General features: G+C 43.5%; 2 protein-coding genes across 7 annotated transcripts in view; one reads left to right on the forward strand and one right to left on the reverse strand.

The window, feature by feature from the left end:
* The first annotated feature begins 1,611 nt into the window (after positions 1–1,611).
* esd (esterase D/formylglutathione hydrolase) lies at positions 1,612–7,773 on the forward strand. Of its 2 annotated transcripts, none has more exons than XM_006639204.3 (9): positions 1,612–1,698; positions 2,254–2,323; positions 3,000–3,088; positions 4,169–4,267; positions 4,484–4,608; positions 5,047–5,166; positions 6,013–6,111; positions 6,254–6,421; positions 7,572–7,773. In XM_006639204.3, the coding sequence occupies exons 2-9, from the start codon at positions 2,256–2,258 to the stop codon at positions 7,650–7,652; spliced, it is 849 nt and encodes a 282-aa protein (XP_006639267.1). In that variant the 5' UTR covers positions 1,612–1,698; positions 2,254–2,255; the 3' UTR covers positions 7,653–7,773. The 2 variants fall into 2 exon arrangements, with proteins under 2 accessions (XP_006639267.1, XP_015219774.1); XM_015364288.2 differs by lacking the exon at positions 1,612–1,698 and adding an exon at positions 1,726–1,747.
* A 624-nt stretch (positions 7,774–8,397) lies between these two features.
* Positions 8,398–22,942, reverse strand: part of lrch1 (leucine-rich repeats and calponin homology (CH) domain containing 1) — an 81,574-nt gene continuing 67,029 nt past the window's right edge. For 3 of the 5 annotated variants that reach the window (XM_015364287.2, XM_015364286.2, XM_015364284.2), the window contains 4 exons: positions 18,886–18,995; positions 17,971–18,108; positions 17,678–17,755; positions 12,194–14,410 (listed from right to left, as the gene is read on the reverse strand). In XM_015364287.2, the coding sequence (XP_015219773.1) occupies positions 14,192–14,410; positions 17,678–17,755; positions 17,971–18,108; positions 18,886–18,995 (545 nt within the window). In that variant the 3' untranslated portion in view covers positions 12,194–14,191. Of the gene's footprint in view, positions 14,411–17,677; positions 17,756–17,970; positions 18,109–18,885; positions 18,996–22,942 lie in introns of all 5 variants that reach the window. The other 2 variants (XM_006639205.3, XM_015364285.2) reach the window with 1 other exon arrangement.

The following is a 22,942-nucleotide window of genomic DNA, read 5'->3' on the forward strand; positions in this document are numbered from 1 at the left end:
TAAACCCAATTCATAAACTGAATATAAGAACACTTACAAAGGAAAGGAAGCCATCTGGCCCATTGAGCCTGTTGGGTAGTTAACAGCAAATAGATTTAAGGTCATCCATAGTAACTGTAACTATTATTTGTGTTTAAACTATCATCCCTTGAACCACAGTATAGATTCCAGCTCACAGAGATAAAAATGTGTCAAAAGTCAGTTTAAGTTTCCCTGTTAGAAATAACAATAAACTAGGTCTACTGTAATTGTGAACAGAAAACTGTAAACAGAAATTGATATCCCAGGGCTGGGATTGTACTTCACTGTATATTCATGTTGCTTTTTTTTACTGACTACCTTTTCACCTTTTCTTTCTAATATAATTAGAAATTATATAATTTATATATGAGTATAGTATTAAAAATGCTGCTACACCTACAGTTTATAACAGATTTAATAAAGATATAATAACCCTAGAAGATCTAATCTCTAGGGGCCTTCAGTACACACAACAATGCATAGCTAGTCCTTAAATCCAAATTATGTGCAGTACATGTACAGTACAATCTGCAAGGCAATGGAGTAATACCTACTTCACAGACAAGATTAATTTGAGCATCTGACCTTCTGGATCACTTAATGGTTTCTTTTTTTTACAAAACTATACTGATAATTATTATTCTATTTACGCATGTTTGTCTCAGAAAAAAAGAAATATATGGATTTTGGATGCTGATTTATACCGGTAGAATGTCTAGCCTGGTGAAAACCAAGAAAGAAAAACACAGAAAGGCTCCAATATTGCTTGCTTACCAAGAGAATGATGCTTTTGTGGGTAAACGTAGGTAAACTTGCTGGCAATGTTAAGTCTATTCAATAAAATGTCAGTGCCCCTACTGAAAAAACTAGTAACTTTATTACCTTCCTGGAGCTGTGACATATTTCTTTTGGATGCACAGTATCCAAAAATATTTTTTTCGATGAATTATGCTTTTATGCACGAAGGTCAATGACAGGGCCCAGTTTTATAATGTGCTTAGACAAAATAAATATATTTTCAATTCTCAGACACACTCGCATTCCCAGAAGCCAAAAGGACTGTTTTAAACCCCGCAAAAGAACAGGCATAATCATAAAGCCTAGGCATCAGACCCAACCACTGAAATCATGCCTTGGCAAAATATTAGAATAGGAAACATAAAATAGATAGCACGGCATTTAACTTATCGCTGAAATGGAAAAACAAGAAAATTTATATTTCTCCCAGTTGACCTTGTTCCGGATTTACAATACATTCATTGCCAGCAATTGAAATTGTTACTTCTTCAATCACTCTGTTATTCTACAAGTTAGGGGGTTTTGGTAAGCAATCATTTAGCCTTGCTTGGACAACCAGATCACTAAACAAGAGCCTGACAGACCCTGCTCTTCATGTCTTCATGTCTTACTTACTTAGAGACACACACACACACAAACCTCAACAAATTATTTTACAGTATGTGTTCAGTTCTGGAAAATAAAATTCAGAAGGTGCACATTTCTTTTACAACAGCTCCCCCTAGCGACAGTGTGGCGTGGTCTTCAGGACTTGTACGGTAGGGGGGCGGGACTGTACGTCCTCACGTTTCCGTACGGAAAAGGGGGTTGTACAGCCCTGAGCCTGTGCGCCAGAGACCAGGAGAGAAATAACAGGTTTTTACGCTCCCCGTAAAACAGGTACGAGCTTTTCAGCACGGGTAACGCAGTCCACGTCGATCTTAAATAGGTGATCTTGGAGCGCCAACACATTTCGCTAGAAACCTACCTGCAGTGCTTCCATAAACCTGCTTAAAGCCAAGTCAGATCACTGTTTCGGCAGGATAGTTATTTATAGACATCCTGACCCGAGTTCACTTGGAAGTAGCGAGGTTAGAAGGATTAGTAGTATTGGCCCACTATGCATTTATAAACCCTTGCGCTTTTCATTAGGAGTTCTCAATAACATGTTTTTCTTAATTGCGAGCCCTGCTTTGCAAGGTAATATGGTCAGTGTTATGCACAGGCCGTGCTAGTATACTGTAGTTAGCCAAATGCCTCAGTGTTACTGTACATAACGCGTTTGAACGTACTGTAAATGCTTGATCCTCGTTCGGTTTACTTTTATTCTCAATCTGTGTGGATTCCCTGCTGTTATTGAAGGACCTCTAATGAAGACGTGAATTGTCGCCAGTTTCACCCGTTGTACAGTAGCTACAGTACCGTACCGTATCTAAACGACCTTTTCTTCAACAGAAATGGCATTGACACAGGTTTCATCTAACAAATGCAGCGGCGGCTTCCAGAAAGTATTCGAGCATGACAGGTAATTTATCAACATGAATTTTCCTTGTGGGGGTTGTTTAAAGTAAACCTGAGTTTCTGTCCGAGGACTTTTTCCCCCCCTAAGACAACAATCCGCCATAATAGAATATAAATTGGGAATCTCAGTCCCAGTTCCTGGATTCTTATGAGTGTCGTGTCTTCTGTCTGTTTATTGGACTACTCAAGCTGGAAAAAAATGACATAATTGTTGTATACTCAAACTGTAGATGTGATTTCTTAGGGTCCTATACAGCAGAATATTGACGTTCACTTTTAAATGGAAGTTTTTGACTGAACTCTAGCGCAGCTATGCCCAATCCCCATCATTACAGAAATGAGCTCTATCGAACACAAACGCCTCCCTTCATATTCGTTTCCAGTATCACTCCCTCAGCCCATCTCCACCTCACAGCTGCCCCTGGGTCACTCAGTCTGAGGTTCGATCCCCCTTGTCCTGCGGGTTAAGACAAACTTCTCTCACCAAATGTCCCAGACAAAGCCTGTTACCTTTTCCATTGAGAGAAGGTGAAGTAGGACACGCAGTATTTCCAAAACAATTAAGTCTTTCATTGTATTTCAGAAGTTAGTAGTAAATTACTATATCTGTTAATGTGGCAACATTTTTTATTTAGAATATCTGTCCATATGTATGTTTCCCTGTGTTACATCTTCAACAGCACCGAGCTGAAATGCAGAATGAAATTCGCCATTTATTTACCTCCAAAGGCAGAGAGTGGAAAATGTCCGGTGATGTACTGGCTTTCTGGTGAGTCTGATACTTTTGATTTCTACGATTCCTCTGCTAAGTGTTTTGTACTGTAGCTTATATAATGGCTGGCTGGGCCAATGGGGAGCATTGTGAAGCCCAGGACCTGCTAATACATGAAGCCTCAGATATGTGAAGAAGTGAAGCCTCTGTGATCTTGTGGAGGGGTGTTTTTATCAACCAGGTGAAGGATTAACAGAATACATGATCCGTAAAATACAAGCTCTGCGGGCCAACTGCTACAAAACCTTCACCTTTCTTTAGTGTTTTTAAATATTCGTTGTAACTTAGCTTATTTGGTGTGCTAACTCCAGTTATTCCTCAAAAGGACTATCCGAAGGGCTTATTTGTTTTATTATCTTGTTAATGACTTTAATTATGAACTTCAACGGCAGTCTCTTTCGACCGTGAAGTTGTACGCGGGATTCCGAATGTAACTCTTGGATCGAAGGCCTGTCACACACAAGGGACACAGTTGTAGAGACGAGATCATTAAACACGTCTTTGTACGGTGGATGGTTGTTTGCCCAGTATGCCTTCCAGCATGTAGGGGCAGCAACATCCTGTTGCTGTTTCCGTAACATTCGTTTTGTACGGGACAGGGCTGTTAGTCTTGTGCCCACCCTCCAACACGGAGGACCTGGCGCCTGACGTGGGACCCGCACCCACTACCCTGAGATTATGAGTCTCGTGCTCTAACAACAGAGCTAGCCGGGGCCTCTTTGTACAGTACCCATTGTAATATTGTTTGAAATACTTTCTCTTTTACTCAAATTGCTGCTTGGCTCCATTAACTACTAATTAGTGGACGGGCTAGATGGGCCGAAAGGCCTCATAGTGTTTGCATCCTTTCTTGTGTTGTTAACTGGGAGGGCCGTGTTGTATAAAGGCTTATACACTGATCAAGAACCAAACAGTAAGCAAACCCATCCTTCTGCCACCTCCTTCCTGCCTGCATCTCGCACACCTTTATGGCTGTAGACGTACAGTACAGTACTGAAAGATTTTGTTGCGGGATAACAGCAATCGTGTGCATTCTGACTTATTTCCTGACCTCTAAAATCCCGTTTGTCTCTCTAGGATTGACGTGCACAGAGCAGAACTTCATTACTAAAGGAGGCAGCCAGCAAGCCGCCGCAGACCACGGGGTTATCATCGTGGCCCCGGACACCAGTCCTCGTAAGCCCCTCGCCATCCTTCGCATTCAAGCTCGCTCACGACACGAGCACAAGGCCCGGAGTTATTTGGTAGCATCATGTAATCTTTCACGCATCAGACATGGTCTAATAAGGAAGACTTTTCATCACGTTCGGCCCCTTTTCACCAGTTAGATTGTGAAAAAAATCTGCCCTTTTGTTTTCTTCACCTTTGCGTGCTCTTTCTCGCCGGTCCCAGGGGGCTGCGGTATCGAAGGGGAGGATGAGAGCTGGGACTTTGGCACTGGAGCTGGTTTTTATGTCAACGCCACAGAGGAGCCCTGGAAGACCAATTACCAGATGTATTCCTACGTCACAGAGGAGGTTTGTCATCTAACCATTCAGCAAAATCACACGTTCGCTTCACTGGCTGGATTTCGCATCTCCGCCTGCTTTTATAGCTTCGTAAAAAAAAAAGCTTTGGCCAATCCCTGCATTTAATTTTTTTTGTTTGCATTTCGCCTAATTGCTGCCATCGTCTTCTTCGTTTGCTCGGTTTATTTAAGATCTGGGCCTGTGAATTTGTGCGCTACCTCTGCTTCTCTCTTTGTTTCTGCACGTGAAGTCTTGTGTAATGTGATGCTTTAGTTATCCTTTGCTTTCACAGGCTCAGTGACATTTGAATAATCCTCTGCTGTGGAGTGTGTCTGCAGGTCTCCCTCTGTAATGGAGCTGTTTGTATTCAGAGCACTCTAGTGTGCAGTATTAATATTCGGATTTGTTAAATTAGGACTCCTATGATTACTGGTCTCTCTTCCCAAGCTCCCTCGCCTGATCAACGCTAACTTCCCTGCGGACCCTGACAGGATGTCCATCTCTGGGCACTCCATGGGTGGCCACGGAGCTCTGATCTGCGCCCTGAAGAATCCTGGGAAATACAAGGCAGGTTGGGCGCCAGTGCCTTGGCGATGCTTTCCGGCTCTGCCTCAGTGTTCAGACTGTGTCTGCTGGGAGATGAGAAGGCCATTGTACTTCGCGAGATGAAGCCTCTTTTTTTTTTGATCGTGGAACTCGAGCACTCATTTCTCGTCTTCTGTTTGAAACAAACCCAGTCCCGCTATTCAGAAAAAAACAGGCTTTTCCTGCAGTTATGGTGAACCTGTGGCTTTGCAAATTCAGTTTTCCAAAACGCTTATCTGCAGATGTAATTATTATTGCAGAGTTTGACTAAGTATCTTTTAAATGTGTTTCTCAGCCCTTTACATGTGTAACTTAGACAATAATTTATAAACGTCAAACTGTTAAGGTATACTTCCATAGTGAAGGTGACAGTATTGTCCTTTACATGCAGAAATATAGAAAGACACCCTGAGTCTCCACGGAGAGCACATTTAGGGCACTCACTCTTAATACAGTTAATTGCTTCTTACTTTCTTAAGCACTTACAAGTTTTAAGAGACTTACTCAGCTTTCACTATATTTTGACCTAAAAAGTCAGATTTTTCTTTCTACTGGTAAGTATTAGAAGACGTTTGCACTTTAGGTATAGGTATAGGTACAGAGTGTGTGGAGAGGGAGCTCCTGCCACTGCTGAATAAGGGACACAGAGAAGTAAAACCAAATCTTCTCATTTTCACCACAACCCTTTTTCAGATACTGTATTTGAGGCAGGAGCTCTGTTACTATCGAGGGAACAAAATGTTATTGCAATTACCTGTTATCTAAAATCACGAGTTGTCACGGTGAGAAGGGTAATACCGTTTTCTGCTCCTGATTTTTTTTTCGCAGGCTGTTTCAGCGTTTGCTCCAATCTGCAACCCCATGCAGTGTGCCTGGGGCCAGAAGGCCTTCAGGGGGTATCTGGGTTCAGAGAGTTCGGGATGGGAGGTAGGACCCTTTGGAATGAAGTGCTGGAGCTCTGACTCGCGGTTTCTCAGTAATGTTGGTTTGTGACGGTGTGCGGATGGTGTTGTTTCCTCATGGACCTGCCCTAATGCACGGTGTCCATTTCTCTGCGGTGTTCTGCCAGAGCTATGATGCCACAGTGCTGGTGAGCTCCTATTCTGGCCCCCAGCTGGACATTCTGATTGACCAGGGCAAGGATGACCAGTTCCTTGCAGCTGGGCAGCTCCTGCCAGACAACTTCATCGCGGCCTGCACGGAGAAGAAGATCCCTGTGGTGTTCCGACTGCAGCAGGTGAGCTCGGCTGCGTCCGCGTCCCTCCCAGCCTGCGAGAACAGGGGAAAGACCTGTTTGTTCTTAAAGAAAAACACCCTGTAGGCCAGATAAAAGAGTACATTTGTCATGGTGGGAGAGGTGACAAAATGAGAATCCTTGATGCATACCATATCATGTCGTGGGAAGCCGGAGCCCACCCAGCAAGCAACGAGCACAAGGCAGGGTACATCCTGGACAGGACACCAGTCCATCACAGGGCAAGTGCAAGCCAGTCAGACATGGGGCAATTTGGCCCGGACACCGGGATAACTCCCTACTCTTATCGAGAAATGCCCAGGGATCTTTAATGACCACAGAGTCAGGACTTCGGTTTGACGTCTCTTCCGAAAGAAGGCACGCACTACATTATGGTGTCGCCGCCACTATACCCGGGGCATTAGGAGCCACACAGACTGCAGGGTGAGCGCCTCCTGCTGGCCCCACTAACACCTCTTCCAGCAGCAACCTCAGTTTTTCCCAGGAGGTCTCCCATCCAGGTACTGACCAGGCTCACGCCTGCTGAGCTCCAGTGGGCTGCCAGCTGTGAGTTGCAGGGTGATATGGCTGCTGGCAATGTCATGTAAAAAACATTTTACATGACATTGCCAGCAGCCATGTAATGTAAGAATGTAATAAAGACAGGAAATTTAAATGCCGTTTTAGTGTTCTGGGGTGGTGGCATGGTGGTGCTGTGGTTGGCAGTGCTGTCTCACAGCGCTGGGGCACTGGGTTCAGTTCCTGGGGTGCTCTCTGTGTGGAGTTCGTATGTTCTCTTCATTTTTTTTGTGGTTTTCGTCTGGGTGCTCTGGTCCAGAAACGTACTGGTGCATTACTAGGCTTTGGGACAAGTGCCCCTGGTGTCTGTGTCTGCCCTCCAGTGGACTAGCATCCCATCCGGGGTGTACCCTGCCCTGTGCCTGTTGCTGACATTTGTTACCCCCTATTGGATACAGCAGTTAGAAGAGGAATGGATGGCTGTTTTAGTGTTGTTCTTTTTTCTCTGGTGTGTGGACAGCATGAAAAGGTCTAGTTATTTGGCAGCATGATTTTATTTTATTGAGATTTCGATAATGTTCCTCGCCTAGTGGTATGTAGTGTTAAATGCTTCTTTTCTTCTTTCCTCCACCAGGGCTATGATCACAGTTACTACTTTGTGTATTCCTTCATCGCCGATCACATCAAGCACCATGCCAAGTACCTGAACGCTTAAATCTCCACCCACATGGGTCGCCTGTGCCTTCTGATGCCTGGGAGCCCAGCTCCGGGCAACTCGGCTTCTCCCAGTTCACAGTGGTTTTGTAACAGAATAAAGGTACTGTATGTGACTGGCATCAGTGTCTGAAATAATCATTCAGGTGTTGTGTCATGCAATCCCAGCATTTCCCTTAGTTATATATAATGTTGAGGGGGTTACATGTCTCAGACTTTCATCCTGGAGGGCAGCAGTATCGCCCCGATTTCCTGCTCACATCGTCAGCTGACTGGTGATTCTGTTAGCTAGACAGTCCTCATAGTTCTTGGGTCCTGGGTTCGATTCCGGCCCGGTGTGCCCTCTGTGCACGTTCACCCCTCCATCTGAATATTCAGTTTACTTGAGTCAGTCTTCCCTTCATTAACTAAAACCTACACTCTCTGCCTGAAATGAATGAGCCCTGAGTTACATGACATATCCAAATCCAACACAATGAAAATCTACACAATACAATCTTCCCCCTTACATTATATTCATTCATTCTGGGGTAAGGATCCAGAATTCAAATTTCTATAAAATGTAAAAGCTCAATGTTGATGCCAGTTAGGTATGTACAGTATGCACAGCCCGTCCAGGGCCAGTACCTGGTTTTCTAATGACGGTCTCCAGTTGCATGTTTCAAACGACATGATGCCTTCTTCTGTGTTTGAAATTCTGATTCACTTTGTAACTTTATTTTTCACAAAAAAGACAGAGGCGGGAGTGCTTTTTACAAATAAGACATTTACTGTTAAAGTAACATTTGTGCTATGTACAATATTTACAGCAGTTAAGGCGATGGTAAAAATGGTTTATATGTTTAATACACTTAAAGAAGTAGTGCTGTACAAAGACTATTGAAATCCCTAATAGCCATATTCATGGACATAGTGTAAAAAGCAGTATAACAAAATATTTAACATACTTTATTCATGGTACATCTGACTTTAAACATACATAAAAACTCATTAATACAAAATAAAACTTATCTGACCAAGAAAATCCAGATCTGTAAAAAAAGTTACAAGTTCCTCTATAAAAACACACTACTCAAGATTCAGCAGTTAGCGTTTTGGAGTAAAGGAGAAAGAGCCTCATTTTTCATTAATTCATTCAATTACAAGTATTGTGTATTTTTAAACAACCAAAATATGATTATCACCACCTCTACATGTTGTAAAAAAATAATAAATAAACATTAAAGTGCAGATTATGTCAAACAAGCTAGCTGCCATTAAGGTTTCAAGCAATGTAGCTACAGGTACATTCCGTTAATGGACTAAAGATTTATTTTTAAATGCTGCCACAATATTCTGGGCATGCACTCAAATGTGTTTGGTCTGATAGTCTTGTCTCCTAAAAGACAATCAATGGAGTTTAGAAAAGAAATTTGGGATGAAGATCAGATCCAAATCTCTCACACTTTCTCGTGCTTATGTGCAGTATATACTTCTTGCACTCAGGGCTTTCATTCATGTATCTCTTTTGCACACCCCCCCTTCACCCCACCTGCACCCTTGCAGCAGCTCCCTGGCTCGTTCCTTGCCAGAATGAGAGGGAGTTTGGGCAGATTATCCAGCCTCAGACAGGCTGCTGTTCCCTTAGCTAGATGAGCCTTGCCAAATACTTTATACATATGTCTTTCTCTCACATTCTTTAGGATCCAACCAAATTACTTAAACAAGACGAGTCACTGGCATGTGCAGATCATTTCAGTAGTTACACGGTAGTTATTTCCCTCTTGTGAGGAATGAGCCAGGGAGCTCCTGAAGGGGTGGAGACGGGGAGGTGGGGGGAATGTGAGAGAGATTAGTGAAAGGAAGTTCTGGGCACGACATTTCTATATCTAGGCAAGAGGAAGTGTTTGAGATTAGGATCCAGTCTTCCTTGACTGAATGTGGTGTGCCGTGCTTGGAAAAACAAGAACACAATTTAGGAAAATATGTGGGCTTCCATTGTCATTTTGAATGATTTTTTCTTGTTTTTACCCATAAATTCCTGTGCTTCATTGTAAAAACAGGCTACCTTTTAAGTATGGAATTCAAACATGCAGAGCCCTTTTGGTTTAGGAAGAGCTCTTAAGTAAAAGAAGAGGAAAGCCTGAACTTCCTGTGTTGTTTGGAAACCCACACCTATTTTTGTGAATGAATATTTTCAGTCATGGGAGTATTCGAAACATGGTTAAGTTTATCAGCATGAACTACCTGGATAAATTAAAGGGGAGGCTTTTCTAGTTTCCAAGAAATACATGACATCTAAAATAAAAAAAAAACTTTCTAAATTTTCTGAAACCCTACTTGCGCAAACCTACATCACTTTGCAGCTCCATTTACACATATCCAGATCCAGTCTAAAAATAATCTGAACATCTGAAATACTGTATATACATGCTAAATTAGAAAAACACATATTTCTGTTTTAACCAGTCTCCTTTACCTTCTTCAATACTGTATGAACGTCGTTGCTCTTAACTTTCATTTCCAAGGATAGTCCAGGCCTTTGGCATCTATCATACACTTCTATTGAAATTGTATTTTGCTGCTGAATCTTGAAGTAGTTTTAAATTAGGATGCCAAGCTCCATTAATATGAAATTTCACAAAATAGCCCCGAGCCCCCTTTCCATCACACATTCATCATGTTTTGAGTATCCTGCAACACTTGTAAATACAAATCCACACTGTGCAATAACCCCTTCACCACGAAAGTGCAATGTCTTCCTCATGAATGCATCAGAAGAATAGCCTAGAATCTAAGCTCCATTGAAGTGTTTAAATTTGTGCAAACGATGCATAGTTTTCAACCACGTCAATCTGCTATAGTGATTTATAAACTTAGTCAGAAAATAACATTTCAAATCCTGGTGATGGGACACGATTTCAGACAGGAAGGAGAAAATCCAAACGCTTAAAAATCTCAATTGAAACTGGAAAATGAAAAGGACAGACTCGGCGCTTACAGATCATGACCTCTTCGGTCATGTCGCGCATACTTCTGCTTTGGAAACATAACCAAAATAAAGACTGACACTATCCTCTAATGCTATTGGCACCTCTGCCTTTCATGTCTTTACAGAAGTTGCCGATTCAACATTTCTATTCCATTCATACATAAGATGCGAAGTCAGTTTCTTACAGATATGGGACCCAAAAGAATACAACTGAGCTAGTGTTGTCAGTTAGAGTGTCAATCTGTTAGACACAGCCCTGCTTTCCTTTAACCGGCGTTTCTCCAAACCAGAAACGAGCACTTGCACAGCTGCGCTGACCGAGAGAGGTCACCAGGGCACGGTGAAAGTAGGGAGCTGCGTCAGCACGCCTAGGCTGCAAAAGAAACACCCGAAGAAGGGTCCACAGCCGAAACGTTGTGTTTCTTCTCTTTTCAGCATGGAATAAACCTCTACTTGGTCTTTATCAGGGCCTAGTGTTTAGTTATCGGTGGTGGGGACAATGAAAACAATTGGGCAAAACAAAACTGCGTTGACACAGCTCGTTCACAGTGTTGTTTCATTTTCAGAAGAACGCTAACTAACGTCAGTGAAGAGTCACGAAATGGTGCTTTGTGCTGTGCTAGTGTATGTACCACTCTGCTCCTCGTTCCAACGCCTCCACACCTTCTCTCTCTCGAGACCTTGACTGGTTTTCAGCAACATTTTGGCCCGCTTTTAGCACGCGTGTCTCATGTGAGAGGAGCTGGAGTGGTCAGCGAAACTCCAGAATGTCCCACAGTACAAATACATGCACATACAAGCACCAGCCATGGAATGAAATGCCACAATGCAGGAAGTCACTAACCCCTGAGACGCAATGGAGAGCCACTTGACTTTTAAAAACAATGATAGAAAACATACACTTTCAGACTACACTCGCTGTATATCAAAATATATTAACTGTGTTAAAAAGCATTTTTGGGATACATTTTAGTGAAGTATACATCCATCATCCTCCTGAACAACTAAACACTTTAAATAAATAATATAAATACTAGGTTGTAATGCTAGTCCGTGTAACAGACCGCTGATAAGCTCAGGATGCTCTGCTTATAGAAGTATATTAAATATTGGTTCTCAGACCCCGGTCCTGTCTGGGTTTCCGATCCAACTGGCCCCAAAGTTCATTAACTGAAAAAAAAACAGCTTTTGTTTTTATATTACATACAGAATGCTCAAATTTTCCTAAACTTTTAAAAAGAAGTCCAGACCATGAACCCAAGCCCTTGGAAGGTGCCATGCTGCTCTAGAATACCACCTCCGCCAGGAGCACAGTTGCTCCAGCCGGGCAGAGGAGCGTGGGTGGGCAGCTCTCGAAACAAAGATCTGCATCAACCGGCCAGCAAATCCTGCTCCATGAACAGCAATAATCATAAAAAAAACAAGCGCTGAAAGCTTTGTGGTCAGTATAAAAATTGAAAAATGCTCCCTTATAAAAAAAAAAACAGTTCTCTTTCAGGAGGTATAGCGGCAATATGTGTTGATTCACTTTGGCTATGACCGTGTGCTAGAAACACTTTTGTCGCTGCTCGTTCAGGCACTGCTGTGAGCCTGATTCCCTCTCCGTCTTACTTGGCGCTCATGTAAACAAGGCTTGTTTGGTTGTGGCCTCGTCCACCAGCGCTTGGACAGTCATGCTGACTTTAACCAAGCCTTTCTCTTCAAGTATGTGATGGGGCAGACATAACTTCTCCTAAAATGAAAAGAAGGCAGCACAGAAAACGTGAATAAAACAGGAAGACAAACAGCACAAATACAATGAATTAACACAGAGGAAGCATGTGGAGCAGGCTGGGATACTTGTATGATGCTGAAATTTTTATCTAAATAGTTTCAGATACACCACCCAATAAGAATAAGAAAGTAATACTGGTTGTCAGATCGAACTCTGAACTCATTTTCAGATTGTTGCTGATACTGTAGGTCTCAACTCTACTTGTGGCCTTTTTCCAGCATCTATTATATTGACGTACAGCTACAGATAATGCACTTTGAAAACTTCTGACATCACACAGATCTCAAGAATGATGGTTTCAAATTCTTTACACGCCAATTCACTCAGAACAAACTACTGTATGTATAACTCAGGATTTAATAGCGAAAAAGAACATCACTTCACCGGTTTGGATCGATCAGAGTAAGAATACATCAAATTATATATTTTAATTTCCATATTTAATAAATATGCAAGCAGTAAAAATAAAACCCTAATAAATATCATACTTAACACTTCTTAATATTAAAACAAAAAACAGTAAAGAAAAACAATAGGATAGACTTCTTAAACACATTAATTCTAAAAAAATTATCCAAAGTGATCTAAACTGTCTATTGCTTTGATAAGCATTAATTCTGTCAAATTAGCAGCCAAATGAGCAATTAAGCATGAAAAATGTGTGATTCCTTCCTACAGTGTTTCCTTAATCATTTATGAAAGAATCACAATGAACAAGCAAAATATGAAAAAGAAGGATTACTGGGAGAGTAGATAGGAATTTAAAGTGTTCACTTACAACACAAAGAAATGTATTTTGACTCAAGTAGATATACCGTGATATGAGCATAAAATATAATTAAGATTCTCCTTTTGAGAGAAAATTGGCAAAATTTAAAGTTCATATTGATGAAGAATAATAATCCCAAAAGGGACTTATTGTTCAAGAAAAAATGAGTTTAGCCTGGAAAGAAAACAACCCCATCGACACTCTCACTGTTGTCAGGTCATCTCATATTTGGACTCCCAGTATGAACAGGAATTAGGTTATATATTTTTACTATACAAAATACCCATATCTGGCTATAAAGCTGCCCTAACATAGACTAAAGTCAGACAAACTGGCTATTTTCATAAGAATGCGAGATACAAAACTACCCATATCTCTTTGCTGCAAATAAGCATGAATACTACTCTGTACAGTTCTATTTATCAAGAATGTATCATTGTTTAATATACTGTACATTTTTAATACACCACTGGCTGTTTTCTACACGTGAACTAGTCTTTCTAAGGAGACATATTAACAGAAGTGCCAGTAAGATCCATTTTAGAATATATACGTAGTCTGCAGGATGTGTGTCGTTACGACAAAGCCTAATGAAACCCGATGAATGCCGAAAGAAGAGTGAAAAGTCCCAATAAAAGAAGTAAAGAAGTGCACATTTTAAAACGTTTAATGCTAAAGCTGTCAAATAACTATAGGTGTCTTTCTTATCTGAGAATTACCATCTCCAAGCCCAAACCAGTCCCATAATGCCTCTTGATCTTCCAGTATTACCTTTGACACAACTCGGCCAAGGAAGATCAGGTGTAAAACAATTGATTAGGAGGAAGGAGAACGAAAAGAGCTCAGCATTGTCAGGACAGTTGATTAAAAGACGTTCTCAGATATGTGCTTTCCTGGTACCTGTAATGCAATGTGTGCTGTAAGATGGAAACATTGGCTCACTAAACCGCTCTTGTCTGGAGGCTTTAAAGACTTGATAGAAGCACTGAAATGAAAAGACAAGGCGTCATGCACACGCATCCCAGGTTATGTTAGTTCACTCCAGTTGTACGCGATAAATAGCAGGACTAGGCAGAAAACGTGCAAGAGGCTGGAGCCTATAAGGTCCCAGACGTGCCAGGCAGGAGGAGGGGCCTGGGGACCCAGGCCTGGACTCTCGCTTGTGCGCACCAGCAGGGCGCAGACGGTCCTCCCGACCGGCCGCACGTCAGACTGCAGAATGTCGTACGGAGAACAGAGGTCAGTCTGTCCCCCGGGGGAGAGGACAGGGCAGCCGTCGGGACAGAGAAAAACAAGGCAGGGAAGTAGAAATCAGAGATCAAGTCGTGAGAGCAGAGACAGCCTGACTCTGTGCAAGACCAGTGTTTGTGAAAGAGACAGTGCAAGAGCCTCTCAAACATCGTCACTAACACAGAACGGGGTGTGTGTGTCCAGTACTCGCACCCCAAATGCAACGCTGTCGTTCGGGATTTTAAGTGTTTGGGAATTTTTTTTTTAATTGCATGCACATCCAGTAGTACTACAAATCAGTAGGTACACTTCAGCCATAAAAATGCTTCCTTGGTAGTAAGCAGTCACACTACTTCAGATTTTTGAATTTTTAAGACTTTTGTTAGTTGCTTGCACGAGGTACTGTCTTTTTCAGCAAGAGTGGCACTGGTGAAAGTATGGGTGAGGAATGAGTCTGGAGCAGGCACACAGTAGCTGCGCATTATGCTGTGAGAACAGGCACATATGCAGAGAACACCTGCACCAGGAGACCTGCAAAACCTGGGAGAGTTCAAGACATGCAGCCAGGTAAGGCTGGGCATCTGTGAGCCAGGCGATAGTCAGTGATGTGAGCTGTCTCACAGGTGCGGTAGTGCTGTGCTACATCCATACAGTGAATGAGCATGGCTTAAATTACTACCTTCAACTTAACCACGTCAACCACATATTTCAACAGAGAATTAGGAAATGAATCATGATTCATCTGACCAGCAGGCCACATTATTACTGTATACAGTACATTACATGAGCACACATACAGTTACCATCAGAAGCCAAACCGCAGTGAGAGTTTATCTATCCCGTGTTAACAATTCTAGTAGGGATTCCTATAGTAAAAAAATCTCTTTTCAATTTTTTTAAAATTACGTTTGACGTGGTGAAATGACTATTTCATGGCTGGTGAGAATCAAACAGTAAGGCAACAATAATTGCCCCCGTCTCTAGGACTCAGACTAAAATGATTTTTCATGCAGTTTAGCTGCCAAGTAGTGTAGAGTACACAATTTCTTTCACCACATCTTTTCTTCCTGAGTTCCAGATCACTTCCCCAAGTGAGGAGGGCACCTTCATGTACTGTAGCAGACCCATGTTTTATAAGTCTCTTGTTTGTATCAAGGATCACTTATAAGGTCCTTTCCTATCAGTAGGTGAGCCATCAGCTGACAGGAACCCTCTTCCTGTCCAGAGAGGAAGTACTTCAAAAGGGAACAAAGGGGCTTATTTGTGTCAGACACTCAACTCACAAGCATTGACCTTTTCCACAGGGAGTTTACAGTGAAATCCGACTTATAAGGACTTTACGGTGGGTTAACACCCCCGGCCAGAAACAACCACATGAGAACTCATGGAAAAAACATCAGGCAGTAATCAGGAAACACCAATCTTCTAAATGCCCTGGCCCTGTGGTCCCTCTCTCATCACGACCAGGAGACACCGTCCAGGTCTCCAGATCAGCACACACTGATCTGTTCAGCTGTTCAGAATAACCGAAGAGAGGTTCCAGGAGACTACAGAGAATGAAAAAAACACCACCTCTCCGCAACCTCCATGCTAAAAGTAGGGCAGATGTCTCCCCCTAGACGAGTTGGTAGATCATTGCAGTTTGAACCCCTGACCACGGGGTACTCGTGTTTACAGCTCACTCCGCGTTAGCCAGAGATGAAACTGCACTTACAGTCCACTGATTACAGTATATACAGAAACCCTGAGGGACTTCACAGCTTCCCGAACAGTGCTGTTACCCAGACAGAGTATCTGGCTGACAGAGTGTCAACACCATCCGTAATGGAGCTGCCGGACCTGGGGTGTCATGTGTGGGTTAGGCCACCGGGGGGCGGCGTGGAGACACAGTACGATGGGATCTGTCGTGGCCAACGAATGAGAAACATTCGCCTTTGCTACCCGGAGGGCAGCAGCTCCTGCAGCACAGTGTCACCAGTGTGGGGCACGGGTTCAGAAATGCAGGCCCAGAGGGTAGAGCGCCGCCTGCAGACCCACCAAAACTACTCTCACCGGCAACTTGGCTTTCTTTGGAGGTCTCCCATCCCATCTGACCGAGCTCAGCGCCTGAGGCAGAACGAGATCGAGCTGGAGAAGGTACAGTAGTGACCCTGCTGTCACAGCAGCGTCTGTCAGCGCTCTTGCAAACTGCACGCCTTCACTGACCAGTCCTCCCTCGTCTCTACTAACTGTCTTGCAGCCGGGACGCAGGGAGGTCAGACCAGGCTTATTTTGTATTAAGCACAGCGTGGAATTGAAACTTTCCCATTGAAATCCATTTTTACACAACCCCCCCCACAAAAAAAAACCCTGTCAAACCACTGCATGCGGTAGTTATGTCGGAAGTCTACATGCAACAGGTCGCTGCGTTTTAAAGACCGCTTTACTTCGATTGTATCAGAATCTTTTGGGGGGTGTTCCCGCCCTCTAGATGCAACGTGGCAGAAGAAGAGCGCATCTGAATACAACATCATAGCACAATCCCCCAACCAGGAATTCCTACTTTAATTCCAATAACCAGGTGACCTGTACAGTACAAAGGCCAGCCCTGGTCTGACAACATTCTAACAGACGACCCTCTGCCTGGGCGCGTCTACGTTTCACGTGCCGCAAAGAAGCTTTTATTAAAAGTCTAGGTGCTGAGCCGATCACACCACAAGGAGATGAGATTAAGAAGAAGCACTTGTTAGGGTAACGATTCAAATTGCTTTCTAATAACGGGCTATGGGAAATTGTCTATTGTATGCAGAAGGGGCTCTCATATACTGTTGACTTGGTTCTTACAGCCGGTTTACAGTGACTATACAAAGGGTTCCCTGGCGATTTCCATCTCCCCTCCACATTTATCACATCAATCTACAGGCTATCACGTCTATGTCCACATTGTAATGAGGCCTGTAGGGCCATTCCTCCGACAGAAATTAGTCTAGTAAGGCACTGTATGTTGAAGCCATGCCAAGGCCACATGAATCGGCGAAATGGTGCTTCCCTGACTGACTGGTGTCGTCCACTGTCAAGGTCCCAGTGCTTCTAGTGCTGGGATGAAAACACTATCCTCTGATGCCTTATTATGACCCTTTCAGCCAAGACCATTAGAACACAGGCTTACAGCCTCGGAAGGGCAGTCAATAAGGGACGTTCAAGCTCCACCTTGGACGAGCTTCTGTTCATCCCAGTACTACAGCCAGGCCTCCCTCTGCAGAACGGCATGCTCCACGAGCTCCACGAGCAGGACGGGCTTACCTCTGGCACCCCCATCTTCCTGCAGGCGTCCAGGAAGTTCTCCACGTTCCTCCGGCACTTGGCCATGCTAAGCTTAGGCTGTGGATGGAACAGTTGCAAAGACGTATTTCAGAACACCAAGAAGCTACAGTAAAAGCCACTTTGTTAGAGGGGGAACTGCTGCATGAATACAAGTAATACAAGTATGACTACAATGTGAAAGTCTATGTCGGGGAAGAAAAGTCATGCACGCAATGCGCCGGTCTGGGCCCAGAACAGTGTTGATTAGGAAGGGTTTCCGAACCCTGACGTACCACCGCTGGTGATGGGACATGAATGCTGGCGACCGATCGAGGGCGGATGTGGTTGACTAAGTGGCACAAGACCACGCCGTCCATCAGGGAGGCTCCCAGGTCCTCCGGTAAGACCACTTTCAGTCGGCTCTCGATGGCCTGGGGATCCAGCGCACAGCGCGTGGCGGAGAGAGCACAGGGAAACAGCAGTCAGCCAAGTCGCCCAGCCTCCCCCAGGCCGTCCCTCCCCACTGCTGCACGACAGACTGAGCCAACGCAGCAGACAGCAGCGGTGTGGGACTGACACCGGCCTACACATCCCGGGGGACACAGGACTTCCGAAACACCCGTTTCTCTGCAAAACCAACCGCGGCAGTGACAGTACACAGTACCACTTCCTCTATGAGTCCTAATAATGACACTCCACCGCAGCGTTCCCTCGCCAACCTCAGAACGTGCTCACACAGCCCGGCCTCGCACTCGGCTCTTCCCCGCGCAAGCGTTCGAAAACGAAGCCACCCTCCCACATCTCCCAGCCCCACCAGCGCCCCTCCGAGACCAGCTAGGCGTCTAGCTGCAGACTTTTACAGCAGCGTGTGCACGCGGTGTCGGTGCCCTTGCCGTTTCATAGCACGTGTGCCGCGATGATTTAATTTCTCCTCAAAATTCATTTTTAGCACTTTCACGTGCTGAGTGGCTGTGCTGGTCGCTGTGAAGAGGGAGAAGCCTGCGGGTTGTGTCAGCCCCTGACGAGTGGATCAGAGCCTGGGAACCAGAGCCCCTCTCTCCCACACTGTCGAGTTTCTGCGAGCCGCGGTTTTGGCAGCCACAGAGGTTTCAGTAACTAAACCCCAAGGCTGCCTAAAAGCCTTTAACGCCTCCAATATCCCTAAATGAAGCTGTGGAAAGGGGCCCCCTGTCCTGCTGTCACCTCACCTCCCTGAGCTGCCCCGTCAGCTCCAGCTCCTCCCTCATTTGTTCCATTTTCCGCCGGATCGTGAACTGGGGGTCCACGGATTCTAGGCTCTTGGGGGTCCTCAAGAAAACTGTTAGGAGGGAGAGGAAAACAGCAGCAGAATTAAAAGACGTCCCCATCGAAGGCCTGGACGCGCGAATCCCCAAACCCAGACAATAAGAGCTCTCAAAAATCAAGCAGGGCAGGATTATTCTTTTGATCTTGCTTTAAGTTCGACACCGAAGTCTCGTTCAGAAGTATATTACCTGTTACTCCCTTTTATGGACTAACATACAAAACAATGACCTGCCCGCCCTCCCCACTGGGCTGGTGAGCTGTCACGCACAGTGTTTACTTGTTCAGCGCATCACCTCTCTTCTTGATGAGCTGTCAGATTTCGCGGCATAAAATAAAAGACGCAAAACACAGCACAGCTTGAAAAGACAAATTGAGGGATTTGTTAGCTTACGTTTAGGAATCAAGCAGAAGCATTAGGGTTCTGCCGAGCGCACAAACAAGCAAAAGACAGAGAAGAAACATCATAGAAGCCTTGAAACTATTACAAAAAGTGTTTACAAAATCTAACAATTATCTCATAGCTTCTGGTAAAACAGTAATACACAAACTACTTTGAAAAACTTACTTTATTTACCCAAACACACTGCGGATTTGTTTCAGTGCATGGTATTCATTGACTGTAAAGACACTGGAAAATGGGTTTTTTTGAGAGCTGCAACTGACAACAAGACAAATGATAATGCATGTGCAAGCCTGCTCAACTATTTACAGGAACTGAAACTTACACATCACAAAGATGAAATCCTCAAGCCCTTTCATGAATCCTGAATTTATACTTCGGTCACAAGAGGGAGCCAGTGTACAGCGTATAGGTAATTCCGACTATTCATTCTTGAATTAAAAATTCAGATGTCTCAAAGGAACAGAAACTATTAATTTCTCCTCTGAATAGTCTCTCTCAGATTAAAAGCAAAACTTCTTAAAGAAAAGCAACTTAAGAAAGGATGAAAAAATGATCAAAAAGGACAAGGTTGATTGCGAGTGCTGTACATAGAGGCAGGTTTACATGAATGAAAACCAGACCAGGACCAATGCAATGAAACAAGCTCCTAATTTGAGAGAAACTCCACTTCACACAGCACTGAATTTCTTTCTGGAAATTCCACCAATTCTGTGCTCTGTAATGGGTTTTCTGTATATATCTTGTGATATATACGAAACGGAGAAATAAGAATGATCATTGCAGTACCCAAAGCATCATGGAAAATAAGCAAACCAGAATCTGAGCATCTGAAGCCTGTAGTTTAACAGTAAAACTTCAAAGGGCAGATCAGTCTCAGCAACTGCTTTTAATGTTACATTAAATGAAAAATGTTGGCTCAGGGTAACAGCATGGAAAACTACAAGACACAATACTTTTCCACTCTGCCTCACCTACTTGATTAAGACTTGGAGTTAGGGAAATAATTCAGTCTGAGCTCTGAAACAACACTGTGTCAAATGCTGAACGTTTGCAATAACCCTAAGAAAGAGCCTTCTTTCAGAGACAAAGGTGTACACATTCCAAAGATTTGGGCTGCCTCAGGAAAGTCAAGATAACCTACTGTTTCAAACGTCTTGTCACCAGAGGGTATATTATACATTCGCTTTCCTCCGATTAGGCATATCATACCACATACTGTAGCAATTAACTCTTTTCCTCTTGTTGTACAGTAAATAAAAGCAAGGCAGTTCTTCTCGAAACACTATGGCTCAAAAGTCCTAGAAAAGATTATTTCTAGCAATAGTTTAGTTTTGTATTCCCACACTTATTTTCCTAGTTAAACATTCCAGAGAAAAAAAAAGTCACCCATTCTTAAAGTTTCCAAATGATCGGTTCTGACTTAATTTTCATAGTAGAGTCATGAAATCATTAAGTACAGTATGAACTCAACTGGGCAGGCCACCCAAATGATCCCTCCTTTATCTGAGAGGAGACCAGATAAACACGACATGCTTGGCACTCCAGACATCTCAGTCTAGACATCAGGGGTTCCTACCCAGATCCAGATTAAAACCTACATGATTTTGACAGTCCCAGACTACAAGAGAGACATAAGAAAGACACAATCTGCCACACCAGAAAGCTCTTGATAACCCATGCCATATAAAACATCACTTAATCCACTAAACAATGCCACAGAGCTGTCCTGTCACAGCCAGCACAGAAGAACACTGAGATTTTTTATTCTAAATAAGGCTCAACTCAAAAACCTTTAAGACATTTAGTAATATGAGCAGACTAAGTTTACGAGAGAAAACCAAACACTGCTCAGGGACAGTCTCTCATCATTGACTCAGGTCTACCCTCCCCCTCTCTCAGATGCTTGGCTTTGTCCCGACATCGGAGAAGTAATCAGACGCTGAGAACTGGAAATTGCTCTCAACTGTCATCATACCTGTCAGCCACAGAACTGTGTCTCTCAGGGTTTCCATGGAAATGATTAGTTCAAGGTCACACATCACAGTACTTTGTGTAACAAAGGAAAACACCCCTGTGACTGACTGCAAGGGCAAAACTAAACTGGAAAGGATCAAAAGAATGAATCCAGGTCCCATGACCCTGTGATACATTTTGGTGTTTATCTGGAATCTTACTAAGGCTGTCTGAGCCATTTACACTCTCCTAAAGAAAGAGTCCTGACTTCACCCAAGAACTCTGGATAACACCCAGTAAACTAAGGTAGATTTAGTTTTTTGAGGAGACAAATATAATTTAATTTTCAATATGCTCTGGTTTTGGACAAGCATGGAACATGTTACACTTTAAAGACCCCTTTTAACGTTCACTGGTTTTTACACATTGATGATTTTTTAAAGTAAGAAGTGAGAAAAAAACAGCTAAAGTAACAGAATGTCTCTGACTTCACCAGGACAACCGATTGCTGTTGAACAGAATTTCTAAACTATTCTGAGTTACACTAGCCTTATACAGCTGTTAATTGAAAGGCATAGTTATATAACAAGTCGTCAGAGAGATTTATTGCTCTTTCATTTTTGCCAACGGAATGGGAGCAGGAGAATCTGTCAGCTAATTTTTTCCAGCCCAAGTGATTTAGGGATGTGTGTGGAGGACAGGTCAGCCTCTGGGGAATTCTGAATTTCCTCCAATGTAAATTACAAAGATTTGGATTACGAAGAAATGTTAGGGACAGTCTAAACCTTACACAAGAAAGGCTATGCTAGGCTATGGTGTGTAACATCTATTCATCCATTTTCTAACCTCTTCATCCAATTCAGGGTTGCAGGAGACTTGGAGCCTATCCTGGCAAGCAACTGGCAGGGTACACCCTGGCCATCGCATCACAGCGCAGAAAGACACAGACACATACTCACGCCAGGCGCAACTTTCCCAGAAGTTAATCAACCTGCCAACATGTTCCTGGACTGTGGAAGGAAACCAGAGTACACAGAGAAAATCCAGGTAAACTCAAGGAGAACACGCAAACTCCACACAGATAGTACCCCAGTTGTGGAACTGAATCCAGGACCCCTGAACCGCAACGCCAGCATTCCTAACCACTGTGCCACTGTGCTACCCCGGAGTAGTTTACTGGGCAGGCTCACTTGACATTTTAATTTGCACTTTTTCTGGTAGACTATCAGATACCCTTGATTAATCCTCATTTTGGACAGAGCCACGCCGAGCTGGATGGATGGATGGAGTTGACCAAATTAAAGTATTATGCTCAGAGGAATAACAGTAGAGTTACATTTACAGAATATGGACGAGTCAGAGAAAGCTCATCTAGCGCTCGGCTGCCTTCTGCCAGACAAGAGGACAGACGTCATCAGAGGTGAGCCTCATCCTGATGGGTAACAAGCTAAAAACAAGGGGAGGTGTGTGGGCTTTACAAGCAGAACTGAGGATTCCCTGCTATCTTGCGCTTCATTCCTTATCACTGGTCTGCAGGGCAACATGTATCATACCTGACCTGTCACAAAGACGGCCGAAAGCAAAAAAAAAAAACGATAGACACA

This window comes from Lepisosteus oculatus, chromosome 15 (assembly GCF_040954835.1).
Source record: "Lepisosteus oculatus isolate fLepOcu1 chromosome 15, fLepOcu1.hap2, whole genome shotgun sequence".
Classification (NCBI taxonomy): Eukaryota; Metazoa; Chordata; class Actinopteri; order Semionotiformes; family Lepisosteidae; genus Lepisosteus; species Lepisosteus oculatus.

Coding starts and splice junctions, on each gene's coding strand:
- esd (XM_006639204.3), top strand. CDS start 2,256: ATGGCATTGACACAGGTTTCATCTAACAAATGCAGCGGCGGCTTCCAG. Junction 3,089..4,168: donor GGTGATGTACTGGCTTTCTG/GTGAGTCTGATA, acceptor TTGTCTCTCTAG/GATTGACGTGCACAGAGCAG. Junction 6,112..6,253: donor CAGAGAGTTCGGGATGGGAG/GTAGGACCCTTT, acceptor GTGTTCTGCCAG/AGCTATGATGCCACAGTGCT.